Source organism: Microcaecilia unicolor, chromosome 1 (genome assembly GCF_901765095.1).
Source record: "Microcaecilia unicolor chromosome 1, aMicUni1.1, whole genome shotgun sequence".
NCBI lineage: Eukaryota > Metazoa > Chordata > Amphibia > Gymnophiona > Siphonopidae > Microcaecilia > Microcaecilia unicolor.
The window spans coordinates 458,525,526-458,551,756 of NC_044031.1; the positions used below are offsets into that span (position 1 = coordinate 458,525,526).

General features: G+C 40.6%; 1 protein-coding gene across 9 annotated transcripts in view; it reads right to left on the minus strand.

Moving 5' to 3' along the window:
- Positions 1–235: 235 nt before the first annotated feature.
- The window catches only part of EPB41L3 (erythrocyte membrane protein band 4.1 like 3), a 529,614-nt gene continuing 503,618 nt past the window's right edge, over positions 236–26,231 (minus strand). For 7 of the 9 annotated variants that reach the window (XM_030213128.1, XM_030213154.1, XM_030213135.1 and 4 more), the window contains 9 exons: positions 22,140–22,241; positions 21,112–21,843; positions 19,552–19,674; positions 17,263–17,667; positions 6,057–6,185; positions 5,830–5,928; positions 3,193–3,273; positions 2,819–2,935; positions 236–1,321 (listed from right to left, as the gene is read on the minus strand). In XM_030213128.1, coding sequence (XP_030068988.1) covers positions 2,825–2,935; positions 3,193–3,273; positions 5,830–5,928; positions 6,057–6,185; positions 17,263–17,667; positions 19,552–19,674; positions 21,112–21,843; positions 22,140–22,241 — 1,782 coding nt within the window. In that variant the 3' untranslated portion in view covers positions 236–1,321; positions 2,819–2,824. Of the gene's footprint in view, positions 1,322–2,818; positions 2,936–3,192; positions 3,274–5,829; positions 5,929–6,056; positions 6,189–17,262; positions 17,668–19,551; positions 19,675–21,111; positions 21,844–22,139; positions 22,242–26,231 lie in introns of all 9 variants that reach the window. The other 2 variants (XM_030213178.1, XM_030213187.1) reach the window with 2 other exon arrangements.

The window sequence follows — 26,231 nt, forward strand, 5'->3', positions numbered from 1 at the left end:
CAAACAAACAAGCTGGGGAGTTGGAACAAACTTTATTGTGGTAACACCAGTTGCTGTGAATGCACTTTTATGACCAAACTGGTTGCACATCAGATGAGGACTCTCCTCTCTCTTGCCCAGGCTCTCAAACTGATATTTTGTTTTTGTCAACGTAGCCCCTGCTTAAATAATAGTGAAGATAATCAATTTTAGGGTAAACCCCCATTTCTTACAGAAAGACACATACCATTTTGAATGCATTTACCACTTTTATTTCACTATGCAGAAACATACATTCACCATGTGTTGGGATGTAGCTGAGAATGTAATGAAGACAATATCCTTTGGATGGCTACTTGTATTACTCAGGAATACTACAGAGTATACAGTGGAATTTCTGTACAATTTAAGGCTTGGCTTTCTGAACTAGGCAATAGATATGAGCAAGTTCTGAAATGAAAACATTGTTTTGTGAGAACAAAGGTAAATCATTAAAAAAAATAAATCAACAAGATTATTCCAGAGTAATTATTGTGATATTGAACACAATGGCGAAATATAAACTATTCCTCCAAATCACTACACAATTTACAAGTTTAGGATTTGTGAAGGATGACCGTAAGCACTCTGGTCTGAACTCAGGACAATGCCAAGAGCAACATTTTAATTTCAAGTTAAATTACTAAAATTGTTTCTACCTCATCAGGTATTAACTCAGGTATACAAAGCACATTTTATAAGCATTTAAATATTTTCACAAGGTTAAAGATTTTTCGTTGTTTATCAGGCCATCGTAATAAAACCAGATAAAACAAATACAATATTCAAGTTGTGTTTACTGAATAAACGGTGTTATTGGCACATCTAAAGTGTGATAAAACATTATACATAGTACCTAAACAGCTTTTGCCATTTTAGGAGTAATATTCATTTGTCCGTAAACAAAAGGCTTGCCATTTAACAAAGCTCACTTTGTTTAAGATTTTGATAAACGTGAAAGGCATGTTTATGGGTTGCATGAGTTTGCGTCTTTGATTATTACTGCTGTGCATGAACGTGCAGGAGCAGCTGAAAACTTAAGAGGGACCGGGAGGAAAAGTAAAAGGGCTGCATTTTTGTAATTTTCTAATTGTTTTCATGCAGTGCTCTTCTACTAATGCTGAATCTGATGGGAAGGTATTTCTGCCAGTGTCTTCAGAAGTGCCACAATCAATCCCTCCGAATTGAAATGTTCCAGGGAGAGATGACGTCAGCCAGGTTAGAATGGATTTCTCCAATATCTGTAAGGTCTCATGTTCCTAAGGGTGCGCAAGGCTGGAAGTGTATACAAGTTAAGTTATTCCTGTTCAAGAGAGTCAACATATCAATTAGTTGTGCTATCTCCATATTTTACTGAAGATTAATTTAGCTAACACATTTCTCCTATACATTTTCACACCCACATACACAAACATCCATATATTATAGACTATAACAGAATTATAAGACATCTCAGTCTACTCCAAAAAAGAGACTCCATCTTCAAAAACAAATGCTGCTCTCAATATATAGTTTTTGTAAATATTAGTATTACTGGTCCCCCACAGCAGAATTAGAAAAATAAATACATTCGTTGAACAACCTGGCTTACCTGTCCTGATGGCAAGAATGAAAAAAGATCCCAAAGAATAAGATGTTGCTATTGAGTAATACGGTTTACAATGGCAGCAAGACTATTCCATACAGCATTCCAAAGCATTCTACAGTGTGGATGCAACTAGCAGGTAGTGCTCTTGGCTAGCAGGTTAGTGTGCATGGTGTGAGCTTCTAAAGATCAGGACAACACCCAAGACCAAATGTTTCATTAATTTTTGTAGGGCATTTTTGAGTGTTTATAACACAGTATAGTTTCTGAGACTAGCTTTGTTCAAAAAGGCAAAGCTCCTTAAACCCAATTATGACTGCCCCCCTGAAACATTTATCAAGGTTAGGTCTTTCTGAACAAACTAGCTATAAGGCAGCAGAAATATTACTTCATCCAGTGAAACAATGTCATGTTAAAAATAAGAGTCCAGACAATATAAAGAGGCAAAAGCAAGCCATAGCAAAGTCGAAACATCAGAAGAGAAGCAGGCAAAAGAACAAACTAGAGGCTATCAAAATAAACAGACTGGTTCTTGAAATAAATTCTCTCTATTTTGATAGCCACTAGTTTAAACATACAAGCCCTACAAAGATTGAGGAAATTAAACCATTCAGCCTTGGGTAAAATATTGGCTTCAATCAGTTGGATTTCACCTAAAAGCCCTGAAATTACCTAAATGCATCCAAACAAGGTAGCAAGCAATGCTTATTTTTACCAATACGTCTGCACAGCTAAGGCCACCTTTAACAGCCAAACATTTTAGAAATCAGTCACATTAGTAAACAGCTGAACACTACACCCTGAATGAAAAGGGGAGAGCAATCAAAGCATGAATAATGAGCAAAGTTCAAACAAGTCAACAAAAGCAAATGACTTTCCATGCATTCTCTAACTGGCATTAAACCAAGCAAACAGCCATATGATATTAAACATCAAAGATATTTACTTTGACTTCTTATGAGCCACTGACATGAATATTAGAAAATGCAATGGACTAAATGTATCCCAACCTTCAATCACTGACCTCCCCCGGAATGCTCAGATATACTACCCAGAAGAGGTCTTCAGGTTAAAGCATACTAGGTATGTTTACTTAGGTTACATAATGCCAGGGAAAGAATGAAAGAAAAGAATTTTAAAAGAATATAAAAGAAAAATGCCCTTTGCCACATGCCAGTTTAGAGCGTGCCTAGAAAAATCTGCTCTTCCTCTTACCTGTGGTCAATCCTCTCCTCCTTCTGGCGCGATCTCTGTTTCTTTATGTACCACTACTTTGGTCACTGACATGTCAGGGTGCTGCTCTTTGGCTTCTTTAATTGCCTGAGCCAGCGCCTAGCCCAGAGAAACCACAAAAAGGGCAAAAAAAAAAAAAAAAAAGGAGGTGGAACATGCATGATCAGTAGCAAGGTGATTCATGAGATATTACATAATTTACAAATGAAGAACGTGATTAAAACAGAAAATATTCCAGAACAATAATAAATTATTCCAAGAATTATATTAGGCAAGTCAGAATTAATAGCACCTTGAAAATTAAGGTTGCTTCCTGTAGAGGTTTCAGCTGTGTTTTACATGTTTTTATACTGTACCTGGTCATGGTCAATATCTGCATCGCCTGTGATAACTATTCTTTTTTCAATTCTTGTCTCAGAAATGCCTCCTTTTACAGTCTATAACAGAGAGAAAATTACCACTCATTTTTATTCTGTGCGGTCTGGTTTGGAAAAAAAAAAATACATGACAAAATAACAGAAAACAGCTGACATTTTATATATGCTTTGCCATAACTTGATCTGTAGACATGTGCTGTCATTTTGAAACATGAAAACCTCAACATTTATTTGCTGTTTTGTTGCATGTCCTTTTAAACCCAAAATACAGTTTGTAGTTTATTTGCATTTTCTATACCACTTTTCTATACCACTTTTGCTGACTGGCAGGTCAAAGCCGTTCACAATGTAAATAAAAAGAACAAAAAAGGAACTCCTGCATACAATAGAAAAGAAAACAAACTATATCACTCACACAAGAATAAAACAGATCGAATGACAGTTTACAGACGTGTTATATCCCATAAACATGTCATCTGCTGGTATCCCCAAATGCTCGCTTGAACAGTCAAGTTTTGATTGCCTTCTTAAATTTCTTTATAGAAAATTCTCCTCTAATGTACAATGGTAAGTTATTCCAAGTGACAGGGGCAACAAAATAAAATGCTGTCTTGTAGATTACATATGGGAACATTGGGCACTAATGGGTTAATGAACAGAGAATACGACTGGGTGTATATGGTATTGTCAAGAGACCTGAGTACAGCACCAACATGTAAAGAAAAGGATAGTTGGCAGTGTAGGATGACCCCATAGATATCGGAATGAATCAACTGATTGGATACTATTGCCAAAAAATGGAAGACTAAGTTTTGGACAAGGAAGATGAGCAGTCAACCAACAGCCTATGTTTTTCCAGGATTTAAAAAAAAAACCCAAAAACCGATGGTCATTCAAGCATTCAGAAATAGTGTTTACACAATCTTGTAGTGGAGAAATGTCAATATAGTAGTAAGATGTCATTTGCATAAAGATTACAAGAATAAAAATTACAAGATATAGCAAAGGTTTGGCCAACAGACTCAAAAATAGATTGAACAATGAAGGAGATAATACTGATCCTTGTGGTACACCACAATTAAGATCTCTTTCCAGAGATGATAATCCTGATGTTACTACTCTGAAAGTGTGACTAAATAAGAAAGATTCAAATCAAGAAAAACACTATTCCTGTAAACCCTAAATCCAACAGTCTGGACAAGAGCAATTTTTGATCAACTAGTAAAAGAGGCCCGTTTCCAACAGAAAGGAAACGGGTGCTAGCAAGGTTCCAGGGCCCCCTCCCTACCTCCCTCCGTCCTCCGATGTCCTGGCCCCCTACATGCCTGCCTCCCTCCCTCCGAGTTCCACGCCCCCCTACCTGCCTCCCTCCCTCTCCTCCGAGTTCCAGACACCCCTCCCGTTCCTCTGAGTTCCAGGACCCACCCCTCCCCCCTCTCATCTCAGGACCCCCCTCTCGTCTCAGGACCACTCCCCCCTCTCTCGTCTCAGGACCCCCTCCCCCCTCCGGTCTGACAGCCCCACTCCCGTCCGTGTTCCACACCCCCCCTCTCCTCTCCCTCTGTGGCCTCTGAGTGCAAGGAGGATGTGTGCGGGTGCCCCAGCCCTTCGTAAGTGCCAGCTGTTTAAAACGCAGAAAACCAAATAGTAGCAACATTCTATGCTACCAAGCCTAAGGCAAGATCTGCTTGATATGTTAGAAAATTAATCCATTGTTTAAGATAAAAACAAATAAATTTTACCTTTTCTAATTTAGCATGCACTAAATGTGCTTTTACCATTTGCTAAGACCTGGACAGATTAAAAACCTTTTATTGAATGCTACATGAAACAGCATGCACTAACACAATTAAACATGCCAATTTGGAAAAACAAAGCTAAAAAAAAAAAAAAAATCCTAAACTGAAAAGAAATGGAATTACATGGATTTAGCGCATGCTAATGAACCAATTTAGTTTACGGAGGTATAAAATACTGCCTTTCACTGAATCAAAGTGGTTTACAATCAAAATATAAAAAATATTAAAGTGTGGAAGACAAGGGAACAGAATACCAACTGAAAATGAATTTGAGAAATTAGAAAAGCTGGAAAAGGAGAAGTAGTCAATAAAAAGCAGGTAAGATCGGATAAGGAGCACATAATTCTCCTATCAGCCGGTCAAACATCAATGCTCAAGTGTCAGAAGACAAAGCGATAGTGAATAAATGAGTTTTCAATGCAGTTTTGAAATGCTGGTAGGACTGTTCCGAACAAAGGGAAAAGGGCAATGAGTTCCATGAAGTTGGGCTTAACCCATTAGTGCTCAACGTTCTCATATGGGATTTTATTATGGGAACATTGGGCACTAATGGGTTAAACTGAAAAAAAGTGAGGGAAAGGGGTTTAACGAGGGATCAATGAAGGAAAGGACAGTGAGCTAGTTAATATTAAGCCACAGGCAGAAGCGGCAAGATCTATAGTACAAGGGATGACAGAATAAACCTAAAGTGTGGACAGAGGGAAGAAAAGGGACATTAAACATTTGCCCAGCTGTGATACCCAAAGGCCTATCAGACACCTTTGTTGTATCCTAGTTTAAGGTAAGAGTTTAAGTGTAAATGATAAAAAAATCTTACTTTAGTGATGTGTGTGGTAGTGGTAGTGCCGGTAGTTTCTGAAGTGATGGTCTGTGCACTCATTAGTACACCTGGATCCATATCGGCATTGGAATCCACCTTAATGAAACCAAGAACATGCATCACTAACCATCATTAGACAGACATGCAGGACCAACCAGGAAGCTTGAGAGGGGAGAGTAGGTCAAGGTTAATCCCTTTTTCTCTTATCATTTCTTTTAGTTTACCTCAGACAACTCGTAGGTAATGGTTTTGGTTTCTGTATGGACTACTGGCACATCCTTGGTAGGTATTTCAAGCCTCTCCCCTTGAGACACAGTACTAAAACTGACGGCTTCTGTCTTCACCACTGGAGACTGCTTAAAAGGAAACCATTTAAGTATGTGTTACGATTTTTCACAGTTTTTGAGACAACAAGGCATGCAAACCACATTAAAGTGCAACAGATGATACATATTTCCTTTTTTGGCGTGTTATGCATCAGCAGCTTAATCTCCAGTACAGCAAGCATATTTGATATTCTACCTGCTTTCTAAAGGGGACCTCTGGGTTTGACAGACATGTTCCACAGTGCAGCTTTTTTTCAGAGACAGCCCTTTGAGGGCAATTCTCCACAGATGGCTTGAAGTTAGACACTTATCTGTAAAATGCTTCAACCCGACAGGCACCTGTTTCGCCACTGCTTCTTCACAGGTTGGAACCGGTTGTCACATTGCAACACTACACATCATCTTTTTGCCACTGTGACTCATGGACAGATGATCAAAACCCCCGTGCTGTTCCAAACAGTGCTCTAAAAATAGGGGCTTTATCAGAGACAATTGCATGCAATTCTCTCTGCTCATGGGGTAGAAGTGCGGGAGGATTGTGCCTCAGCATGCGCTCAGGCACAATCCTCCTGCACTTCTTTGATAGGTCTGGGCTGTCAAAAATCCAGACCTGTCAAACACAGGGGCTGGAGGTCCATGGGACCACCAGACCCCAACTACCCCTGCCCCGAGCAAGGCGAAACGGTGATTGGAAGTCTGATGGACTTCTGGTCCCCCCAGCAACCCCTCTCCCAACACAGGTTCAGGGAGGGAAGATCCAGTGGGTCTCCAGCACCTCTAACCCCCCCCCCCCACCAAGCATTTCTAAGAAGTCCTTGGTGGCCCAGTGGGTGACCAATGACCCCTTCTCCCCCAGCGAAAGGGGGCTGGAGGTCCGGTGGCCCTGCAGTCCAGCCAACCCCCCCTCCACAACACTGGTTCGGGGGGGGGGGGGGCTAGAGATCTGGTGGGTCTCCAGCCCACCTGATCCCCCAGCATTGGCAAGAAGTCCATGGTGGCCCAGTGGGTCGTGGTCAATCCCCCCAACCCCCTACCTTGGGATGAAGGACGGAGGTGGGCTCTCTCCTCTTCCTTTGGCGCCACCTGCAAAATGGTGGTGCCCAGCCCTGCCCAGTGTATCCTGGGATGCGCTGGGCAGTGCTTCACACCATATAAGGGTTTGCCACAGCCAGCGAGCCAATCTTTGGCACACTGGTTGCTGGTCATTGGGGATGAATAGGTTTAGCATGCATTTGTATGGTAGTTGCGTATAGAGCCCACGAGCGCGTTGTTTCACGTGCTCGGGGGCTCTGATCATGGGGCAGTAGCAAACGCAGGTACTAGTATGGTGCTAACAGCCCCTAGCGCCTGCGTTTGCTTCTGATCATCGGCTCATAAATGTGTAGTGTTGCAACGTGACAACTGGTTCCACCCAAATGGGTGCCTATTGGGTTAGAGCATTATCCAGGTAAGTGTCACTGTAATCACTTGAATTATTGCCATTTATAAAGTACATGAAAAGAAAATGACCAAGACAAGTTGCCACTGAAGTTAAAAATCTGTATTACCGAATGATAAAAGATTAAAAACAAAAAATAGAAAAAGAGTACGGAGATTTTTGATCAATGGTTGATATCAACTCACCACTATGATTTATGCTTAACCCCATATGAATAACATGGGCAGCTTCCAGGTGATATCTGGAACCTTTTCCTGTGCTTAAAAGTGAACAGTTAGTCCGCTCCAATGTGTTATGTGGATTTTTGGCCATCCAATCCATCAAAGTTGTGGTTGTAAACTTATATGCAGAAGTTATTGATATCCTGTTAGAGAATCTGTATATATATATGAGAAGTGCAGAGAGGCATCCTATTTTTCTAATGCAATACCAGCACCAATGTGCCTTTATAAAATAAGTTTCCAGATCAATCCTCAATACTGCATACCGCATAAATTTACACCTTCTCTAAAGAAACTATACTGTAAATGTGGGCAAGTTCTCAATGCATATACATGTGTATTTTATTTTGAAGAAAATTAACGTGTGCATGGTAATTCTGCCTCTTTTCAATCTAAATTCCTTCCCAGCTTTAAATTTTATTTTCTTTTGAAAATTCACTTTCTCATACTTAGGGGCCCTTTTACTAAGCCGCGTAGGCACCTATGCGTGCCCAATGTACGCCAATTCAGAACTACCAACCGGCTACCTCGTGGCCAGGTTGGTAATTTCATTTTTTATGTGCGCCCACTACGCACGCCAGAAAATATATTTTATTTTCCAGTGCGCGGCGCTAACTGGGCGGTAATCGGCATTGTACGTGCGCTGATGATTACCACCCAGTTAACGCGTGAGACCTTACTGCTAAGTGAATGGGTGGCGGTAAGGTCTAAGGCCCAAAATGTATGCACGCCAATTTTCATTTTGCCACACATCCATTTTCAGCCCCCCCCCCCCCAAAAAAAATGAGGCCTTTTTTTGCAGGTGTGTTGAAAAATGGACCTGCACACCCAATACAGGCGTCATAGACCACTTTTCGGAGCACATTAGTAAAAGGACCCCTTAAATACTTTGTAGGTTTTTTGTTGAAAATCCTAATAATTATTCCTTTTCAGAAAAGCTTTCATTCTGACGATTGGCAATTATATAATGGAGCACCTGTATTTACATGCCGCTTGAGCGTGAAAATGTACAGAATATTAGTAATTCCATGGTTAAGTTACACTTACATACGTGAGTGCCAGCAGGTAGACCAAGTGTAATTCTGTAATGGTGTGCGTAAGTGGCAGCATGTAAATGCATGGGAGCAGGGCGGGGCTGCCACTGCTAAATGCAACTTAAAGAGCACTGTCAGGTACATGCACCATTTTCATTTATACAACCACACTTATACTAGGTCTACGGCTGGTGTTGCTGCAGTCACACACGTGTGTAGATATGCCGATGCCAGATTATGCTGATATTCTATAACGGAATCCGGGTACCTAGATGCTGTTACAGGATAGGCTGTCAAGCACAATCCAAAAGGGTGGAAGTCACCAAAACCACAAGTTCAAAGACCACAAATTTCAAGGTCATTCAGTTGAAATGTTCCAAATTGTTTATTCACCGAGAGTAAATACAGGCAAAACCCAACACGGGCCATGTTTCGGCACGCTAGCCTACGTTGGGGGTCCTCATGATAAAATAAACACAAGTAAACATAAAAAAATTATTATGCATATAATAAAACAGAAAAGATGTGAAAATAATGAATATAAATATAAGTGCACATAAAGTACTAATTGGATATGTTTTAAAAAGTGTTACAAATCTAAAATATTGTGATAGAAGATAAAAAAAACTTGGAAAAAAAAAAAAAAAAGATACAAATGTGAACCATTTAATAATGGTATCCTTTTTTCACAAGTGTTAATGTTTTTTCATGATGACTCCTGAACTTGTGGTTTTGGTGACTTCACCCTTTTGGCATGCAGCTTTTTTTGTGGAAGATTTTTTTTTGTTCTCCTCCTGCTGTTATAGGATAGGCTTTCACCACACAGAATTGGGGACACCTAAAAGGAGGCACCCACTTATAGAATTAAGTTTATCAATTTGATATACCGCCTCTTTCAAAACGAGAATCGAGGCGGTTTATATTCAGGTACTTGCACTGTCCCTGATGGGTTCACAATCTAATTATATTGTACCTGGAGCAATGGAGGGTTAAGAGACTTGCCCAGGGTCACACGGAGCTGCAGAGAGAATTGAACCTGACCGTTAGGCTCTCTTAATGTCCTTGCAAAGGTACAGTCTGGGACAAAATGTGCAGTGCTGGATCTTATTCATGAACTTTAGACAACTGATAACTTGTTTGCTGCTGCTACCTCTATTTATGCCACCACTATCAATTCTTTTATTATACTGACTGGCTATCCCAAAATCTTACTATATAAATGAAGAGTGACCGACGTGCCGTGCATGCGGAGAACAGCGCAGCACGTCACAGATCACTCCCGCGCCGTCTGTCGTTTACAGGAGCTACCCCGACGAGCTGCGAGAGCGCTTCTTAACCTGGCTCCTGCTGTTTCCCCTCCCCTCATCTGGAGGCGGGGGGCTGCCGAGGGGAAACCCATGTCAAAGCGGAAGCGGAGGAGTAACGAGGTGTGCGCAGACTGCAGCGTGCCCGGAGAGGCTGTAGGCAGCAGCAGTGGTTCTCTCTCCTTATACTTGCTCCTGTCAGTGCTCCGATTTCTGCCTGCAGCACTAAAGATGAAGTCGGAGGGCTGAGAGGAGCAGGTATAAGAAGAGAGAGAGAACATGGACTGGGGGGGGGGGGGGAGGAGTGAGGGTTCAGGAGTTAACAGAGAGAGAGAGAGAGAGAAAGGGGACCACGTGGAGGGGTAAGGGAGTCAGGAGAGCAGGAAAAATTACTGGTAGAAGGAGGGCAGAGAGAGAGATGTTTGAAAGGGACAGATGCTGGGAATAGGGGATGAAAAAAACAAGGGAGACTGTGGTCATGGAGTGGAAGGGAGAAATGGTGATCATGGAGGGCAGGGGATAGCTGGTGCCAATGGAGGGGAAGGGACCTGGAGAGAAGAGAGCCAGGAGGAGATGGTCATACACACTCACACTCTCTCTCTCAACTGACTCTCACTGTCTCTCTCTCTCTCTCACATACACAGACAAAATATTACAACAATAAGGGAATTACATTTCATAAATAAAAAATGCTGCCCATTTTAATGGGCTAAACGGCTTGTCACAAAAAGTCAGGCAATGGTATATCCCAGCTCTCAAGCTATTTTTCCTTATTCAGAATTGGTTTTTGTTGTCTTCATTTGGACTATCATTTCCGAAAGGCAAGCATACAGATTCTCCACTTAATTCAAGCCCAACTCTCCTCTCTATTTATGCCTGCCAAAAAGCTCTGTGAAAGTGAATTATTCAAGTTAAGTGGCAGGGGAGAACCTTGAGCTAATGTCTCAGGACTTCCTTGAGTCACAGCCCAGTGCTCCAGCCACTAACCACTCCTTATTCCTCTTTCCAGTTCTTGTGCTTCTAAAGGATATATGGTTAATGGAGTTTATAATGCATGATTTGACACTTTTTTCATATTGAAGCTCATTTTCAAAACCCTTAACTATTTTTTCAGTGTTTGAGTCCTCTCATTTTCTCCACCACCACCCCCAGCATGTCTGCTTTCTTACCAACTTTAGGCTCATCTACTGAAAAGCATAATTTTTCATTTAACACCTCAGTTATTAAAAAGAACTGGCCCCAATACTGTGCACGGGGACATCCCACTGATACCTCTGATTTCAGCAGAATGGACTGCATTTACTACCATTCCGTGTCCTGTTCAACCAGTTTAAAACTTTCTGGCCTATTCACATACTATTCAGCTTGCTTACCACCCCTTTTGTGCAGAACTGTGTTAAAAGATTGCAGTTACAGAAATCCAAACAGGCAATATCTATTATTCACCTCCCTGATCCACCAGTTTTGTTCCCTCGTTAAACAACTAAATCCAGTTTGTCTGATAGATGTTCCTGTGAAACCATGACTGGTGTCTTGTCCTATTACTTGCTTCAAGGTGCCGTGTCATTTTGATTTATATTTAATGTACCAGAAATAAAGAATATCTAAGCAACTTACACAAAATAATGATTAGAAATAAAAATGGCGGGAGGAAAGAAACATAAGGAGGTCTAAATTACAACCCCAAATCATATAGGTATAAATTTACTCTAATTACAACAGCAGCTAAACATATAGGCATGAATTTACTCTAAACTGCTCGTACATCAGGGAGGGAGATTGTGAGAAGCAGCAGATACAGACTAGCATGAAAACTTGCTACCAGGTATATGGCCTCCCTGGTTCTCAGCCTGTTGCTATAACCACTAGGCTACTGGTTTTGGCATGGGGGTAGTGCACAAATCCAAAACTGAAGTAGAACTTGAGGCCTTCCCAAACCAACAAGAAAGCTCTTAAAAGAAACCAGAGAGGAAGCAGGATGTGAGAAAGGCAATGCTAGCGCTGAAGAGATGCCGCATCAGAAAGGTTTGATCTTTAACAGTAATGTTAGTCCCAGGTGTCTCATCCTCTACATGTCTATATATAGGTCCCACTACTACTGGGGAAGAAGTGGCTACAGCTTGGCTGCTGTCGTGGACAGGATGCTGGGCTCGATGGACCCTTGGTCTTTTCCCAGTGTGGCATTACTTATGTACTTGATCTTCCTTTAGCCCATAATTAATTACAGGAAAAACAACAATAAAGTATAATACCAAGCTTCCAAGGTTTCTCCAGCAATGTTTTAATCCGTTCTTGACGCTCCTCAGTGCTCCAAAGGGGAAGACCTGCCCTTTAGCCATGCACCTGAGGCCACATGCTATAATAAGGTATATGTCTAAATAGATCTGGGATATCTCCTGATGGCATCTGAAGGCACCACCCGGAACCACCTCATCCTACTCTATTTCCTTATCCTGCAAATCCTCCACTCTTCTACACCTGTGGACTGCTTCTCCATCCCTACCCTCAACTCTACCCTACACAGACCTCTCTTTTCTCTATTCTGTTCCCTCCAGTTTCTCATCATGAGAAAAGTTCACTATTCCCAGGCTCCAGCTCTCATTCCTTGGAAGAAAATAGGCATGTATCTAAGTGGTGTGGATATCCGACTTGGAAAGTTACCTTGACTGCACATATGGCTGCTAGAAGGCTGCTGCTGTTCCTAGTACAGAGTGAGTCTTGCATCTGATACTCAGTGTACATGCTCTCCCTGTTTCACTTAGAAAAGGACAGAAAGCAGATGTGGTGTGTTTTGTACAAAGGACCCAGCTATCCATACCTTACATCTTGCCCATTAATATCTACGTTCTAGGACTCATATTGTACCTAGGAAAGAGGGATATGTGTGACTACATAATGTTCTCAGGAAGGAATATTTGGCACTGAAGTAGTTGCTATGAGATACTGAGGACAGAGCCTAGGTACCGATCTGTAGTATCAACTAGTATTGAATTTTCCAAACCTGCTACGTTAGTGTAATTAATGCATTTGTCCAACCAAGCTCTGGATATAAGGCTTAACTTAAGGCAACAGATAAGGTAGGATAAGTAGAAAAATAAAATCAGCCTTTCCAGAATCTGTTACTCATGCTATCTTACATGTCATGTAAGAAGATTGTCATAAGCAAAACTTATAAAAAGAAAGCATGATGCATGTGCCCCCACATCAAGGGCTGCTTCACCCAGAGCAAAAGGAGAACAGAAAAAACACTGAATAACCTGACCAAAAGGAGGACAGTCCAATCCCTTGTATAACAACTATAAAGGGCCATTTGGTTCTGCTTAGCCTGTTGTATAGCAATACCACAAAAAAGAGAAACCACAGAGGAGAAGGGTTCGGCCTTGGTCACCTGGATGTCATATCTGGCCAGAGCAAGGAACAGGCTGACCAACTTACCAATTTCCTTATCTTCGGGCACTAGGCAGGGACAGATGTACTCCTGTTTGTTAGCTACACCACAAATGTCTAGTACATAAAATAACTTGCCTGAGCTTCATCTACCATTTGCAGCATTTGCATATTACTGGGATTGCAATAGAACTCTCATTTGCCAGTTATTCTGTTTCCTTGTATTCCACCACACACTATTCACTCATCTCAACAGCTATAGAAATTATGTACAACCTCCTCCACAGCAATGATGAATTATAATATGCAACAGTTGAAAAGTATATTACCAGTAACTGCAGGACACAAAACACATCTTGGAATCCCTATGGATAGAAATTGCATGTGTAAAGGGGAAAAGGATAGTGATAGGAGTATATTACAGTCCAACTGTGCAGGATGTACAGACGGATGCAAAAATGTTATCAGAAAATGGAGAGGCTAACAATCTGGGTATGCTAGGGAGGTAAAATTCCTCGATGAAATCAGAGACTGCTTTATGGAGCTGCTAGTTCAGGATCCAACAAGAGGGGGAACAATTCTAGACCTAGTCCTTAGTGGAGCGCATGATCTGGTGCAGGATGTAATGGTGCTGGGGCCATTTGATAACAGTGACCATAATCTCCGAAGTGCACATGGGAAATCCAATACATTAGCATTTAGCTTTCAGAAAGGAGACTATGATAGAATGAGGAGAATGGTACAAAGAAAAAAAAACCAATGAGGAGCAGCTGTAAAGGTCAAAAATTTACATTGGGCATGGATGCTATTCAAAAATACCATCCCAGATATATTCCATGTATTAAAAAAAGGAGGAAGGAAGTCCAAACGACAGACGGCATGGTTAAAAAGTGAGGTGAAGGAAGCTGTTAGAGCCAAAAGAAAATCCTTCAGAAAATAGGAGGATCTGACTGAAAAAATAGAAAACAGCATAAGGAATGGCAAGTCAAATACAAAGTGCTGATAAGGATGGCAAATAGACTTGAACAGAAGATTGTGCTGGAGGCAAAAACACACAGTAAAAACTTTTTAGGCATATTAGAAGCAGGAAACCAGTAAAAGAATCAGTTGGATCATTAGATGACCAAGGGGTAAAAGGGAGAGATTAAATGAATTCTTTCCTTCTGTTTTCACCGAGGAAGATATGGGAGAAAGACCAGTACCAGAAATGGTTTTCAATGCTGATGAGTCAGAGAAACAAACAAATCTCTGAAACCTGGAAGATGTAATAGGGCAATTTGACAAATTGAAGAGTAGCAAATCACCTGGCCTGGATGGTATACATCCCAGAGTACTGATAGAACTGAAAAATGAACCTGCAGAGCTATTGTTAGTAATATGTAATTTATCTTTAATACTAGAAGACTGGAGGGTGGCCAATGTAATACTAATTTTTTAAAAAAAGGTTTCTAAATGTGATCTGGGAAATTGTAGACTGGTAAGTCTGACGTCGATGCTGGGCAAAATGGTAGAGACTATTATAAAGAAAAAAAATTACAGAGAATATACATAAGCATGGATTAATAAGAAAAAAAGCAACATGGATTTAGTCAAAGGACATCTAGCCTTGCCAATCTACCACATTTCTTTGAAGGGGTGAATAAACATTTGATTAAAGGTCAGCTCGTTGGATTTTCAGAAGACATTTGAAAAATTAACTCATGATTATGTGGCTTAGTTGTTATTGAAACAGGTCTAGCTCAAAGTGTCTTAATTTTAGTCCTGGACATTTTCATTTGTGGAGTGGAGGAGTGGCCTAGTGGTTAGAGCATCGGTCTTGCAATCCAGAGGTGGCCAGTTGAAATCCCACTGCTTTTCCTTGTGATCTTGGGCAAGTCACTTAACCCTCCATTGCCTCAGGTACAAACTTAAGATTGTGAGCCCTCCTGGGACAGAGAAATATCCAGTGTACCTGAATGTAACTCACCTTGAGCTACCACTGAAAAAGGTGTGAGCAAAATCTAAATAATTATATAAATAAATGAATGACTCCCGAGGAAATCAGAAAGACATGGGCTAGTTGGCAATGTCCTATTGTGGATTAAGAACTGGTTAAAAGTTGGAAAACAGAGTAGGGTCAGTATTATCAACAGAGTAGATAGTGGGGTTCCAAAGGGGTATGTGCTAGGACTGCTGCTTTTAACATTTATAAATGATCTATAGATGGGAATAACTAGTGAGGTAATTAAATTTGCTAAGTTATTCAAAGTTGTTAAATTGCAACAGGATTGTGAAAAAATTGCAAGAGGACCTTACGAGACTGGGCATCCAAATGGCAGATGATGTTTAATGTGAGCAAGTGCAAAGTGATGCATGTGGGAAAGAGGAACCCAAACTATAGTTACTTGATGCAAGGTTCCACATTTGGAATCACCGCCCAGGAAAAGGATTTAGGTGTCATCAACGATATGTTGAAACCCTCTGCTCAGTGTGCAGCAGCATCTAAGAAAGCAAATAGAATGTTAGGAATTGTTAGGAAAGGAATGGAAAACAAAAATGAGAATGTTGTAATGCTTTTGATATCGCTCTACGGTGCGACCGCACCTCGAATATTGTGTGCAATTCTATCACCACATCTCAAGAAAGATACAGCGGAATTAGAAAAGGTACAGAGAAGGGCGACAAAAATGATAAAGGGGATGGGACGATTTCCCTATGAAAAAAGGCTAAAGTGGCTAGGACTCTTCAGTTTGGAAAAGAAATGGCTGCAGGGAGATACGATAGAGGTCTATAAAATTACTAGGACTAGTCGGCACGCAATGAAGCTACTAAGTAGTAAATTTAAAGCAAACCGGAGAAAATATTTCTTCACTTAATGTGCTAAATTCAACTCTGGAATTTGTTGCCAGAGAATGTGGTAAAAGGAGTTAGCTTAGCAGGGTTTAAAGAAGGTTTGGAAAATTTCCTAAAAGAAAAGTCCATAAGCCATTATTAAGATGGACTTGGAAAAAATCCACTGCTTATTTCTAGGATAAGCAGCATAAAATCTGTTTTACTGTTTGGGATCTTGTCAGGTATTTGTGACAGGATACTGGGTTTGATGGACCTTCATTCTGTTCTTAAGCCTTCCACTATTATGCCTGGGAGAACCAAGCGAAGCTCCTTCATAACCCTAATAAATTAAGTGGTCGATATTTCAAGTGCTGGGGAGAAGGATATTAAGTTGCACTCACCAGTGCCGACGAATATTCCCTCTGTCTGCCCTGGCACTATCTGGACAGTACCGGGGCAGTCCATGGACGGAGCCAGAGGTTATCTGGGTTGCAGCCATGTTCAGACAAGTAACCAGACAACTATCTGGATAAAGTTAAGGCAGCAAAAAGGGTTGCAGTGCTGAATATCCACATTAACCGTGATGGATCAATACTAGATCCTATGCATTCACATAGTAGTCAGTGGTAGATCAAGTCATATACATTTTTTAAAATAAATAAAATAAGAGGATCCCAAAACACATCACAATTTAATACTTTAGAAGCATGCATGCAGCCATGCTGGACTGGGAATTTTGGTGCCCAACTTGTGACAGCTTCCAGGGAACCAAAGTTGCGAATAGTTACCTAAATACCAGATAGTCAATGAAGAACTTCCAAACTTTTGGATAGTTTAGCGCTTTATGAGCCAATCTATGGCTGTAACAGAGGGAGAGGCCAGAATAATGGAGTTGTAATACCTAGTTACCTCAAAATGAGGCCTTCCTTCCACTGACTCTGAAATATGGGTCTTTGCACTCTGCTGCTCCTCTTGCTCATAAGCAGTAGGGGCGGCTGCAACAGCAATGACTTCATCCTGTTTGGTTACAGCTTTATCGGGCTTCTCACTTTTTTCCTCAATCACTGCCTGGGTAAAGACAAAGCCCTCTTTTGCTTTTATGCGAGAAGCAGAAGCAGGTAGCACCTGGGCTGTGGCCTCTAGCTGTGCTTCAGCCAGCTTAGCAGCCTCACTGCATGCATGCGCATTCACCACACGCTGCTCCTCTACCAGCACAATCTCTTCAACAACCTTCTCTGCGATCTTCTGTGTCTGGAGCTCATGTTGGACTTCACTGCTGGTCATCTCCCGTGTGCTCGTTTCCATTTTTATTTTCTGCAGAAAAAAAAAACAAAAAAAACAAAAGAGGTCACATATTTAGGTGTACAGCACAATAGTGAATCAACTTAATCGGCTCCCAGATAGATAACCGCTAAATGTGAACGTGAAGGGTATCAAAGATCAAAAAACGAGTAGCAATGAAACTCCAAAACCTTCGCTTATTTCCCAAGCTCACATTTAAGGCGCCTCAAATACGGTTGACATTTCACTGATTGTGAGACCAACATGAAAATTCAGGTGCGCTTATAGCTCTTCAGTTTTCATTGGGGTATTGCACTTCCCCGCTTTTGAAAATGTACCACCACAAATTGTGAACAATGAAGTCAAAGTATTCTGAAGTCCCCTCCCTTATCTTTTATTGGCCCAAATTATATTTAAATCAAAGCTGTGGCTGAAAAAAAAATATGCTTGAGCTCGGTATCATTGAAAAAAAAAAAAAGGTCGATATATCAAATTGAAAGGCATCATTATTTATCTTTCCCACATAAATGTGCCCTTTAATCATATTCTCATTTTGGTTGTCACCCATCTTCTTGTCCCAGTCAGGGCCATTTTTCGGTTACTATAGCCTGTCAAACATCTTTGATGGTTAGCTGAAATTAGGCTATGGCTGTCCCAGATGCCAGGCTGCAAGGGAGAGACAGCTTTTAACAGCCATCATGGTACGATTGCCTCTGACCATCAAAGATGGAGGCTCTACTATAATATATCTGATCAGGACAAAAAGATATAGCAAAATAACAGGGTGAGTTGTTCTGGGAGCAAGTGATTTAGGAAGGCTGGTGGGGAACAGCTTAGCAAGACAAGCATCACAACAAAAACAGCAGTTTGCCTTGTACAGGGGAAGAGATTCAATGGGCAACTTTGAAAGTGAAGGGAAACTGCATTACAGGGAGAAAATCACTTTTAGACTGTAAAAGTCATCTTCTAAAATTTAAAATAATGGTATTTTTCTATGTACAAAGAGCTACATACATTGCAAAGAAAAACACATTAGACACTGGAACAGGCACATTTATTGCAGGTGTGACAAACTTCTTTTGTTCTGTTTACCTTCTAGGTCATCCTAAACAAAAATAGTGCCCCTGTCTGCATTAGTGACTGGGAATGTGCTGTACAAATGGTGCAGGACTCCACAGGCAATACTGCATGCACAGCACATGTACAGGGCCAACCGTGTTTGGGCTTGACTGAACCTAACCTACAACATGGATATCTGGGAAGAAGATGCACTCATCAAGCAACAAGCTCTAATACATAAGAAGAAAACTTTGTTTCAGCTTAAACTAGTCAATTCTAGCTGGAACACTAAAGGGGGTGCTTCTTGGCAAACTGCTGTTTTGATGTGGTCTTCTGGTGTCGAGTCATATATGATCTCTGGGCTCAGTGCAGAATTAAGTGCATCACAGTCATAGCATCATGTGAGTGGAATGGCACAGTGCACATCAAAGAGCAAGCACACACATGCTACTGAAGCTGACATATCGCTAGAGACTTTTAACCAGAGGTCAGCCAGAATGAAAAGGTCATGATGTTGGTACTTTACAGTGCTGTTATGCAGCATGGAAATATCTCATACTTAAAAAGAATTTTCCTCCATTTCAGGGACATTTAGTTGTGGACATCCTGGCTGACCCCTAAGCCTCGCTTGACTTCTACCAGAGCAATTTGTTTTGCATCACTATTAGGCATGGTATAAACAACCCTGAAAGCAAAGAATAAGTCCCCATGTTTACAACTCTTGTCGGTTGTCACAGTTTAATTTCTAATTCTGCAAACTTTTGTGAAAGCGTGTATACTTCCAAGCGTGATACAGAACTAAATAAAATAGCAAACAAGTGCAATTTTTGGAATTCATAAGCAGAATCAAGTGGCCACCTCAGCCCAGTCATGTGACGCGGAAGTAAGACCTCCTAAGTACTCAGTTGGTTTTCTTGCCGAGTCTATTAAACTGAAGATATCTGAATCATCCAAGGTTTTGTCACCGGAAGACTGCTTACTCTAAGTAGACAAAGAAATGCAGAGTCACACACAGCAAGAGACATATACATAGACAAGTAAACAGATGGTAACATAGGTTAGGACAAAGGGCAAAGGTAGGAGGTGCACAGGAAGTAAAGGGGAGGGGGGTGAGGTGAGGAGAGGGAACAAGCTAGCACAAATCCACAGGGACTACAATAGTGGGAAAGCACAGGGCCCTATTCAACAATCTGATGCCCAAAAGCAAAAAACTTGTAGAAAAGGTTTTTTTTTTTCTTTGTGGTACTAATCAAGTCTGCAGTAAGGTATGGAATGTAGGCTACAAAGACCAACAGTGAGAGGGGCTTCTTCACCTGGGTTTACCATGTTACTGCCCCACACTGAAAAACTGGTGGAAATTCAAGGAATTCCACGTAACAGAATTAACTCTATGGAGGGAATGGTGTTAGTGTCTTTTAAAAGGCCCTGCTGTTTCAAATTTGCTTTAGCATTTCTCCCACATTATGCCTAAAAAGTCCAGGCTAACCAAATCAGATGAGTCTGTACAATTAATATTCAACTTGTGTTTAAATTCAAAGACCAGATGTTACGCTTTCTAGACCCATCTGCAGGTTTATTATTTTTAAATGACACAAACAGGTCATCCTCCAAAATTAACATGTGATAGAGATTGCCCACGTAAGGCAGCAAAACATGGATATGAAAATTAAAGAAAAAATAAAATAAAAGAAGACATCTTCTTCACTGTGCCTTTCTCTGAAGGGAAATCACATTTGGAGCTCAGGGTTGATTTAAGAAACAAAAAACCCAGTTACCAACCATTTACCCATTGCTAAAAAAATGTTATTTCTAGAATTTCAGTGTTCTACACCTTTAATCCACCCCCTCCATACATTTAGAAAATATATTTTCCACTTCCTTTAATGCTTACTTGGCCCACCCCAGTACATCTATTCATCCTGTTATTTAGGAAAAGACAAGGGTTTCTTGAATAGGCTTTCTGGGATCCCAGTGCCAGGTTGTTGAGGGAAGGTACAGGCATTTGCGGCTCTCTGCAAACTTTTGCTGCTATTCGTCTTTTCTCATCCCAAATGAGATGCAGGGGTTACAGGTGGAGGTGGAGGACATATATCATTTTGTCTCTTTGCAAACCTGCATTACTTGTTGAATAAGGCCCCAAGGTAGGACTGGGTTGTTGCTAGCTGAAGCGAACGTTTTCATTAGTGCAAGCCGCTATAGCAATGTTAACATTTCCTTGCATAGATTTAGGAATAAGTTTAACTGATAACGCTTTGAACTGCATTGATAAGGTAACCTTAGAAAGAAAGAAAAATAAATCTGGATTGGCTGTCAATAAAAAGCCAAGCAGGAAGTAAACTGAAAGGCATAGTGAAGCAGGGTTCTGTCTAGAGTTCATGCTTTAATGTTAAAACAGTGACACGTAAAGTCACTCTTTACCACTATTCTTGACGTTGATTCGGTAACATAGTGAGCAGTAGCAATGGTATACGGCTGGTCTTTGGAGTATCTCCACTCAGACAGTTTTGAATCTTTCCAAACAGGTGCATCTATCTTTAGAGCTTCGTCGGGCAGCTGTTCCTTTGTCATAGCAAACGTCACTGTGCTGTGTAACTTGTCTGACGGGTCTGTCTCTTCCACCTTCTTCGGTCTTTCTTCTTCTGGACTTAGCTGCTGAACATCTGATTCTCTTATAGTTGCCAAGGACTCTGATGGCTTCCTCTTTGTGCCCTGTGCTTCTGAAGCTCTCCAAGACTTGCCTTTCTCATCTGTAAGAGGCTCTAGAATTTCATACTTCTCAGTCACAGGAATGCTCTTAACTACTTCTATGATTTCCTTCTCCACTGTATGAATAACTTTGGGTGTTGACAAGAGCTCTCCCTTTTCTTCTTCTTTTCCTTTACTTGTCATGGTTGCAATTCTTCCAGACGTAGTGTCGTAGGACTTCCCTAGTGAATACGTTTTCTGTTTGCTGTCAACTTCTTTGGCCCTCACTTCACTTTTAAAGGAATTGGCATTCTGAAGATCATCATCATTGGTTGTTGTAGTTTCGGTCAGGGGACCTCGCGTTTCACTGCTCAGAGTCATCACTTTGTATGTCACTATGTTTTTCGATTCATCATCAACTACCTTAGTGGGTATTCTGTCTACAATTACCCAGTCCTCAGTGCCCTATATTTGAAATATAAAAGCTAAATTAGAATAGCTTGATGCTCATTCTATTTTAGGAATACTGAAATACAACTCCCATAATCTAAAAGAAAGGTTTGCTTTTGAATCTCTGAATTTCATATAACATACCCACCTATGCTTTAGGATTAATACCCATATCTTATGTTCTGCCACCCTTTTTATTACTTCAATGCACATTCCAGGTTTGACCAGTAGAATATATTGAAAATGTGCAGAAACAATTCACATTTTAAATGAGGAACGGTCTTCATTAAGTCAAATGAATGAAAATTAACCTCTGTGGATTGTTGGGCAGTTTTCTGGACAAAGAACTGATGAGAAGTAACCACTGTGCCAGTAGACTTTCCCTCCTGGGGCTTCTTCTCTATGTCCCCTGGCTAATGGAAAAACCAGTAAAAATCCAATCAACAAGAGTTGATACGACATAGGATATGGATTCTAAATTCAAAAAGGCACTAGTCAGATTAATGGCTTACTTTAAAGCTTAGAACATGTATGGATGTGTCTTAAACATTATGCTGACCTAATGATTTCTACACTATAGATTAGATTTTTTTTTAAGATAAGATAGGGAAATGGGGAAATCCTTCCAACACAGATGTTCTATTGGTTTTTCACTCTTCACACAAAAGGAGAATGAAGCATTACAAACAAACACATACAAAACAATATTTTTAAATACCTTCCCCCACCAATGTTTTCCTCTTCATCTTAGATGTGAGCCTAAAGAAAGGCTACCCTTCTTACTATGAAATGCAATTCATGCTGAAGTGTTTATATGTATATTAAGTTAAACTAAACCAACTCTAGGCTGGTTTAAGTATTCTTTTTCACCTGAGACTCAATAATTGTTGAGTTTGCCTGGTCAAAAATGGCAACTTCTTTTTCCGATTTTTCTTCCTTGGTCTGCTAAGGATAAGAACAAAAACTCCCTCCAAATCCCTTAAGCATTCAGCTAGGTGAATATATATATTAGCCCCCTGATATCAAAACTATGTACCCAGCCAAGAACAGCTCCTTGGCAGGTTAAATATCGATTAAGCGCCTAACCACGGATAATCAGCAGGAGATAACAGATTATCTCTCGCTGAATATCTGTTGGCAGCTAGCCTCTAACTATCTATATCGTGGGACATAACTGGTTAGGCATGGATATTTAGCGCCAAACTAGCTATGTTGAGCAATCAAAACAGGCCACTTAAATAGCAGGCCTATCTTCGACCGTTAAAAGTTAACCGGTTGGTGCTGAATATCGGCATAGCCAGTTACATTTTTAGGAACCAAACTAAACCCGGATATTCCATGCCAGTCACCATGGCTTTGAATATCTGGGTTTAATGTTGGTGGCTGAAAGCAAATATGTCGGCTGAAAATAGGGCCCTTAGTGGCCATTTTTGTGGAACACAGGAGCCCAACTTTTCAATTTGAGTGAATGTGTGTGTGGGGGGGGGGGGGGGGGGGGGGGAGGGGCCACGCTAAACAAATTTCCCTTCCCAAAACACAGAGAAGCAGCCTGCTTAATATTGGGGCACTCGGCACCCACACAGCTGGCTCCAATATTGAAGGGTTTATTTTTTGTTAAATTTGTTTTCAGAACAATTTATGGAAAAAAAATTAAAGTAGTAACTTGTTTTGTGAAGTAATTCTATTAAGTTCAGCCTTCAGTATCTTACAGAATTTGCTGTATTTTTTTTTAATACATCTAAGGGGCCCTTTTACCAGGCTGCGATAAAAGGGGCCCTGTGGTGGCGTCGGCGGCATTTAAATTTGCTGCACACCGAGGCACCTCTTATTGCAGTGGGGTATTTCCTAAGAAAAAAGAAAATGGCTGTGCGGTAAATACAAACTTGCCGCGTAGCCATTTTCTGTGGGGAGCCCTTACCCCCTATTTAAGGAGGCAGTAAGGGCTCCTACGCTAACCCCACTGTAAAAATAAAATATATTTCCAGTTGTGCCGGGCATGGCGTGCAATGGGGGTGGCACTACTGCTGGCTCCTGCAGTGGGCCGGCAGTAGTGCCGGATTGGTGTGTGCCAACACTGCGGTAGCTCTATCAAGGGCCCCTATATGAGCACAGTATTAAAAGGAATACGTTACAGCTCCTAAACACACCTTTTAAAGCAACATGTCAACAGATCTAAGTAAAAACACAGATCTAATGGTATATGAATGAAATTATCTAAAACCTGGTGAAAAATATGTATAAACAGCAGTTCAAGTGAAAATGGTTTAACCAAGTCACTTGGCAGCTAAATAATACAGTACTTGCAGGTCAAGGAAAAATGTTAAGCCACCTATTCTGAACTGTTCCCCATCACCAGGGTTCAGAAGGAATGATTTTCATTGTTGTAGAATTAACTAGAAATGTTTTGGGTTTTTTTTTTATGTTAAAAGATAGTAAAAATCTATGGTCTTATGTTAAATCTAATTAATTGTGAACTAGGAATGTCATCAAGATCTATCAATACCCCTCCCCTCTGTACAAGATATCATTTTTGATGAAATATTAACATTTTAAACACCTCCCTCCCATAAAATGCCCACACAGTTTTCAGCATACACTGGCAGGAAATTATTAACAAACACTTCTATACATAAGTACACACAGAAACACATATAAACATATTAAGTTAAAGGAGTGAAGTTCAATACCAAAAAATCAGAAAAACTACTTCAGTGAAACTGTCTCACTATTTATCTTAATTGTCATGTATAAAGCAGAAGGCAAAACCTCAGAAACTGGAAACGGCACTCTTTCAGTGCTCACACTTGCTTATAATCACTGGCATAAAAGCCGCCTGCTCTATATTAATGGACTATTAATTAATCCACAATTTCCACAACTTTAGTGTTCAAACAGTAGTGTGCATGCCCAGTTATATCTTTTCCAGCAGTGACCAGTGATTCACAGTCCATTCACTGCTGCATCAGGGAAACAGGCTTCATTCCTCACCCTCCACCCAACAATCCTTCTGCTTTATACATGACTCTTAAGATCAGTAGTGGCATGGTTTCAGTGAAGCAGTTTTTAGTCAGAAGCCCATAAACACACAAATACATAAATGTTGCTAAGAGTGAGAACAAAAATCAAAAACAAATTTACAGCCAATGATAACTAATTTCACATTTGGTCTCGAAACAAAGCTAGTCATCAGCAGGTGAAAACTGGAATTTTTACATCAGTACTGGCAGAAAGGTCTGAAGGAGGGTGTGAAAAGGGTTTTCAAAGCAATCTGGGCTTTTTCTGAACACCCCTTGTAACACTTCTTCAGACGCAGAATTCACACACACGACTCGTGTGCATGAATTCCGAAATCTTTGCACACACAATACCAAAAGTCTCCACAATATTCTATATCTGTGTATATTTATTTTAACAGGGCACCTAGGGGGGTCTTTATAAAATAAGCTGGAACAGCCACAATCGTATTGGGATGAACAAGCACAAATTTACATCTACTCTGTTTTTTTAAAATATGCATGTATATCTCTACGCTGCTCTTGTTCTCGTCAGAGAGACCTTTACTGCAGGTAAAAGGTTTTACACAGAAAAACCTTCATAACATTATTCTGTTTCATAAGTTGATTCATAATTTATTAGTGCTCCTCAGAGCTGCAAATATCAGCTTCTCAGCTTAAAAGAACGCCTTCACTCTAGTTCCCATTATTTTATGGCTCTCCCTGAGGCTCTGGTTCAAGTTTAAGATCTTGAGATTAGTGTCTGAAATCCTCAGGTCCAACTTGTGTGAAAGTCTTTCTGCCAAAACTTGGATCTTAGTACATGGTCCACCCAGGGGTTAATGACTACTTGAAATAAAAGCACCCCTTCTGTGGAATTTACCTCCTAGACTGTTGAAGCAGAAGGAAAATTGAATGTTTTTTGCAAGAAAGAAAAACACTTATTTATGCAAATTAATGGGTAAAGAACACAGTCTAGCAAGAAGCCTTTCAGAGCTATCTAGACTGGTTGCGGTATAATTTTAAAGTTTTCTGACTGAAATGTGGAAATGAGGGACTGCTGTAATTTTGCTTATATGGACCAGACCTGTCCTGGTAAAATTGAGATACAGGAGTTCTCAACTCAGTCCTAGGGTCACACCTAGCCAGTCAATTTTTCAAGATACTCAACAAATCAGATACATGAGATAGATTTGCACAGAATGGACAAAGCGGATGCAAACTTATTTCATGCATATTCATTCTGGATATCCTAAAAACCTGACTGGTTACGTATGTCCCAAGGAGAACCCCCTGAGCTAGAGTTGTCTTTCTTTCTAGATTTGTCTACCATTTGTCAGTAAAAGCCTCTGCTTGTTTGTCTCAACGCTTCCACAATATCTTAGATCGTGTTCAGTCTGAATTTCAGGC